At 40.5% G+C, this 6,066-nt stretch overlaps 1 protein-coding gene across 1 annotated transcript; it reads left to right on the top strand.

Annotated features, from left to right (window-relative positions):
* Nucleotides 1-65: 65 nt before the first annotated feature.
* CZH9orf40 (chromosome Z C9orf40 homolog) lies at nucleotides 66-5,810 on the top strand. The gene is made up of 2 exons (XM_048292590.1): nucleotides 66-442; nucleotides 4,469-5,810. Exons 1-2 carry the CDS (start codon nucleotides 122-124, stop codon nucleotides 4,625-4,627), a joined length of 480 nt encoding a protein of 159 aa, XP_048148547.1. The 5' UTR covers nucleotides 66-121; the 3' UTR covers nucleotides 4,628-5,810.
* The last annotated feature ends 256 nt before the right edge of the window (nucleotides 5,811-6,066 follow it).

Below are 6,066 nucleotides of genomic sequence, written 5' to 3'. Positions count from 1 at the left end.
CCCCGCCCCCCGGCGGTGGCGCCGAGAGTGGTGCTCATGCGCGCTTCAGCAAGCGCCCACCGCGCATGCGCGGGGGGGGAGGGGACGCGAACCCCACGGAGCCGCCGGCGCGCGGCCCCTCATGGCCAAGCGGCGCGCGGAGCCCTTAATGTGTCACGTGCCCGTGAAGCGGCTCCTGCGCGAGCCGTCGCTGCCCCGCGCGGGCGAGCGGCGCCCCCGGGCAGAGCCGGCGCGCGCGGGCCCGGCCGCGCCGAAGCGGCCGCTGGAGGAGGCGGAGGCGCCGCCGGGAAAGCGGCTCGGGGCCGGCGGCCCCCGCGCCCAGCCGGGGGACGCGGGCGGCGGGCGGCGGCGGCGCGGCGGGACCGCGGTGCCCCAGGACGCGCCGGCGGCGGAGGGACGCGCGGGCGGCCGGGCCAAGGAGCGGGCCGCCGCTGCCGCCGAGGTAACTGAGCGGGATGGGCCCGGGTCGCTCGTCCGCGGGGAGGGAAGTGACGGGGCGGTGCCAGTAGCGGCTGAAGCGTGTCTGCAGGACGCGGGTGTCCGCCGGGGGTGCTGGCGGGCTTCCGCCGGCCAGGGCGCAGCGCTCTGCCTCCCAGCCCCATCTGCGCCTCCTGGCCGCGGGCCTCTTAAAGGGCCTTTTCTTTTTGTCTTCCTCGAAGCAAGAGAGTATCATCCAGGTTTACCGGTCCCTCCCCCGCTCCGGGCCATGAAATGGATGGGAAACAACCTTTCCACGTTACCTGAGGTTATGCTCAGCTTCATCCCTATCCAGCAGTGCGGTGGAAGCTTGCAGAGGTTATTCTGCTGGCGCCTCTGTTGTGTGAGGGTTGGGCTCACTACAGCGTCAGCTTCCTAAACTAAGTGGTTTGTCATTTAATAGCAATTCCAGAGCTGTCCTTTAACCAAAACGTTTAGCGGAGGCGATCAGAGGAAGAGCATCAGTGTCGTAGTGATCACAGTATATTGAAACTACTTTCCTGGGTAACTTTGAACAGTACACGTTTTTCTTCCTGGCCTTGACTGCATTTTGCACCGTAGCTCAGGAAACAAAATCTGGTGCTAAGAAAATTTTAATTAAAAAACCAAAGAAAATACCACACAACCAGAAAAAAGCTTGATCAAATCTCACACCTGCTTCGAAGTTTGGTGCATGTTAAACTCACTTTGCCTTCCACCTGGATCTTTTAAGTAAGACCAAAGTATTAGATTCAGTGATACAGAAGTGACAGAAAGTCTGATCAGGTTAGATGGGCTTTGAACTGCAGTTGTAGACTCCAATTTTGAGAGTTTGAGGCCTTTCGTACTATAACACCCATTTATGATCTGTAAAGAAAATAGTGGCTTTTCTTTTTCAAGCTCTGCCTTTTTGTGTTTTCTTGGTTGATTGGTTGATTAGTGGGTTTTATTGGTGATGGATGGTAAAATTAAGGCAAAAAAATTCACAAAAATTCTATGTCCTATGACTATTATACAGCCATTTTAAGCACAAGCATCTCTTTCATTTTCAAAGAGAGAACATGTGTGTTCGCAAGCATAGTAATTAAACAAATTGAACAAACCTCTGCAGAACAGTTTGACACCCATCACAAGTATAATGCTGAACTTTTTACATACTCTTGGTGTTATATGGCATAATTTTGTAAGCTTTAGCAGCGGTAGGAAGACCACAAGCCCCTTGAATTGCCACACAATAAAGATCAGTTCTTGATGTACAGTGTTTTTCTAGGAGAGTATTTTTAACAGGTTGTTTCCGTAAGTACGGTATTGTATAAAGAATGTATTAGTTTTAAAATAAAGCTTGGTTAACACCTCAGGCTAGAGATATTTCTTCCAGTTTTTGTGTGTCCTACCTGTATATTTTAAATCTTTCATAATGATATTTCTGATGATGATTTTTACACCTTTCTGAAAATACAATCCCTAGGTTGGTACTATTCTTTGCTGTTTGTGGCTTGTATATTTCAATACATTAATAAGTATGATTAGGATACTGTTAATTTCACACTGTTTTTGTTAAACTTTAAGGCATTATATTATGGTTGGACAGAGAAGAAAGATTATTTTGATTTTATTTCCAAGTACAGTTTTGCAACTAGAGTTGGAAAACGAAATCCCTAAAAATTAAGCAACTTAGTCTATAGAAACTGGGCTTTTGTGTCTCTGATCTTGCTGTTTATTGCCTACCTTGACAGAATTTCTACTCAAAACCTATATGGAAACATACTTAGCTGAAGGTGAATATTTGGTAGTTTATTTTGCCTTTTAGGTACGAATGTTTAGTGTTTGTGCCTGTCTTTTGTACTTGATGCTTTTTTTCATTTTCACACTGAAGTATTGCTGATCTGTAAACTTGAAAACTCTTGAGATTAATTATGCTTGTAGTCTTTAGTCCAAAATTGAGTATGTGTTTATGAACTCTTAGACTCTAATCCTTTTGAAATGAGGGTGCTGTCATTTGCTTTATGCATACAAAGCATCTGGCACAGGACTCTGATTTTGACTGCTTAGCTCTCATTGTGAGCAAAAACTTAACTAAAATGTCAGGGGAGTTCAAATTATGCAGGGGAGAATTTGTAAAACTAATTGACAGTTTCTGAAACTCCAGTGCCTGAGATTTTTTTCAAAGAATTTGTTCGCCACTTGCCCTGCACAGTTCTGTGTGAGTGATGCTGCCTAGGCTGAAATACAGACTGGAAAATCATCCCTCCCACACTTGTCAATAGTTGTTGATGCAGTGCAGTACAAAATTTCCAGTTTACAAGAATGGGCAACTACTTTTGGTTTGGCTTTCTTCCAGTTTCAGTATAATCAATCTTTTTTTCCTGTGTCACGGTGTCAGTTAATTGGTTTTGGTCTCAGTTAATGGAACTTTTGTTCTTCAGTATTTTCTGAAGACAGTCTTTGCCAGTGAGGAAATTCACATTAGTAGTATTCTACAGGCAAGGAACCATCTTACTGCTATGAAATGTCTACGCCTTTTGTCCTCTCTTAATTATTAACTATTTAAACTAAATATGCAATCATATAATGTATAATATTAAATTAAAATATTGTTAATTATTTAAATCGTGCAGGGCTTTTGCAGTAGAAGGAGGTTGCTTAGTACAACAGATTGTAGTTCAGGAGAGATCTGTGTGGTAACAAATAGAAGAATGTATTTTTAAATGGGAAGTATGGTGATTTTATGTACTTCTCTCTTTTGGGAACTGGGGGAAGCATAATTTTTCAGTATTTGAGAAGGTGTAGGGATGATACTCACTACTATTTTTTTTTTTTTTACTCTGTTGCAAAACCGACAGACAAGTCGTTAATTTTTTCAAGAGCCACACTGTAGAGGCCCAGAGAAGTTGATTTTAGTCACACTGTGGATTGTGGTGGTGCCTTCACCCTTCACACGCTGCACTTTGGTCTCTGAGAAATACTAAAACAATTATACCAGTTTATTTGTTAAAAATACTTCTATTCAGCATCTGTTACAGCTGAGACAGTAAAGTAAAATACTTAAAAATTCAAATTGTATGTTAGGAAAAATGCAAACCCAATATAACATGGAAATGCACTATTTTAGGTTTGTGGCAGCATTCAGTGTTTTTATATACCACAAGAAAACACATGCTCATGATGTAAGCAATGGCTTAGGTCATTCCTCTTCCTAGGTCTATCATGTCCATAGAAAGAGCACAGAGTGACCACTGTTCGTAACTGTGACATGGCTATAAACCGGTGCTGTGTTTTCTTGTAGACATTTTAAAAAAAATTGTGATGCCGTATTAAATTAGTGGATGAGTACATGTTTCTCCAAGGTTTTTTGAGATACGATCTAGTTAGATAGGTTGGAGCATTGTGCTCATAATGTCAAGATTGTGGGTTTGATCTCCATATGGGCGATTCACTTAAGAGCTGGCCTTGCTGATCCTTGTGGGACCCTTCCAACTCAGAATATTCTGTCATTCTCAAGCTTTCCTCTCTTGAATACAAAATTTGGATACAGAAAAGAAGAAACAGAATGTGGTTTAAACACTATAAAATGGTTTATTTATCCTGGCAGTATCATCCCTCTGAGTTGTTATTAAGTAGCTAAATATATTCTTCTGAATGCCAGTTTCTAAACATGCATGAAATTTGTATATTGTTATGAGAAGAAAAAGCAGGGACCAGATTTTGTATGCAAAGTCCAATAATTGCACAAGTTTTACACTATTTTTCTGTGCAAAAGTTGTAAGTTGAAGAAATCAGTGGAATTAAGGAAGTTATTACGTAATTCTTTGCAAGAATGTTAGGAAAGGTAAAAGTAAATAATGATCTAGTTAAAAATCATAAAATTAAAGTAACTGTTAATATGTGACAGCTGAGTAACTCTTCCTTGTTTCAGTTTCTCATATATAAAAAGTTTCTTTTTATTATTTTCTGCTGCTGGGATACACATTAATGTTTTGTTAACTTTTTGTTTATTTGTCTCTTTTCAAAGCAAGAGGAAGAATTCTGTCAATATAACTCCTTTCTGTACTGGAGAGCACCGCTGCCTGCTATTGATTTGTCTGATATTCAGAACCTAGATGAAGAGACTCCATCGGACGCTAAAACTGCTGCAAGGACTGACACCACAGAGACTGAGATGGAAACCTGATCAGTTGTTTCATAGCTGTGCATCTGTTCCCAGGAAACTTGTTTCCATCGAGATTCAAGTTTTGTTCCTTGGGTGAATAATAAGCATGCTTATGCTGTCTCGGAGAAACTGTTGTGGCAGTCTTTAAAAGCAGATTTGAGTTGCCTAAGGGGATAGGATAAACGCTATTGGGTACTTAACAGTCAACTGCCTGAAGGTGTGCAGTAAGGAGGAGGCTGCAGTGTCTAAACAAGAATACTTGAAAACATGGAGGCAGACTAAAAGACGAATACAGAAAATTAGAACTTGGAGATGCAATTAAAAGAAACAAGTGGATATGTTACATGTCAAAAGGAAATAGAAAGTCATTTTATCTGTCCTGAACAAAAAAAATGTGGTACCTGAAAGTGAAATATTTAACATGTGAATTTATCATAAAGCACACAAACTGTAGTGATTTCTAATGTGTTTTTTTTTCTGTACGATAGCTAAACCAAAAAATAAGAGTCTATCAAAATCAGACAAAACATTCCCTTTTCTATGCAAACCAAAAACCAAGTGTGGCAGAGAAGGGGAAGGAAAAGGGGCTACTTTCTGCCGAAAGCTGCCGCTGTTCTAAAAGGTTTCACATACTCATTGTGAAAAAGATTTTTCACCTTCTCTTTTTCACATTACGCACAACAGTGGGCACCCAGCTTTTATGTTTTTGGTTCATTCTGAAGTTACTGCTGTTCTTAGTCTTTGTGACGTTAGCTGTGAACCAGTTGATAGCATCTGAATGACAGGTTTGGGCAGGTGTGTCAAGAAAAGTTAGTGCAATATAAAAAGACCACACACACTCTTTCAATCTTTACTGAATGAGGTGTAGTTTTTGCAGAGACTGTGAATCTTGCAGAAAGTTTTTGCAGAAGTTCAAATTCAAAAAGTAGTTTTTTGCTGTGAAATACGAACTTAATGTTTGTGATTTGCAATTTATTTACAAACTGAAGTACAATTAGAAAGACGTCTTTAATAATAGGCTGAAATTGTATGGGAAGATTGTTACATTTTGCAAATGCGATTTGTCTTTAAGGATAGAAAACAATGTATTTTTTCTGTAATCATTATGGAAAAAGGCAACTTTTGAATTTTATTTTTTTCTAATAATGTGTTTGCTAAAGAACAATAAAGTTTCACCTGTGTGTATCTGAAAACTTTGGCACTATTACTATGTGAAGTTCTTGACTTTATTTCATAAGATTGTTGCTTCTATAATGTTGATGTATTAAGTCTTTTTGCTTAAAGTAGTTAGCTTGTCAGCTTTCTTGGTAGATGTTTGTAAACTTTTTCCAGTATTTGTGCTGCATACATATCTGTATTTTTTACTTATTCATTTATCTTGTTAAGATCTCTGAATACCTACTGAAGAAAGGAGAGGTGGCTTAGTGACTTAAGCAGTTCATGGTGCCTCTTTGGATATC

Source organism: Corvus hawaiiensis, chromosome Z, assembly GCF_020740725.1.
Source record: "Corvus hawaiiensis isolate bCorHaw1 chromosome Z, bCorHaw1.pri.cur, whole genome shotgun sequence".
Classification (NCBI taxonomy): domain Eukaryota; kingdom Metazoa; phylum Chordata; class Aves; order Passeriformes; family Corvidae; genus Corvus; species Corvus hawaiiensis.
Note: the sequence above shows the minus strand (reverse complement) of the source record. Positions and strands in the feature narration are given on the sequence as shown.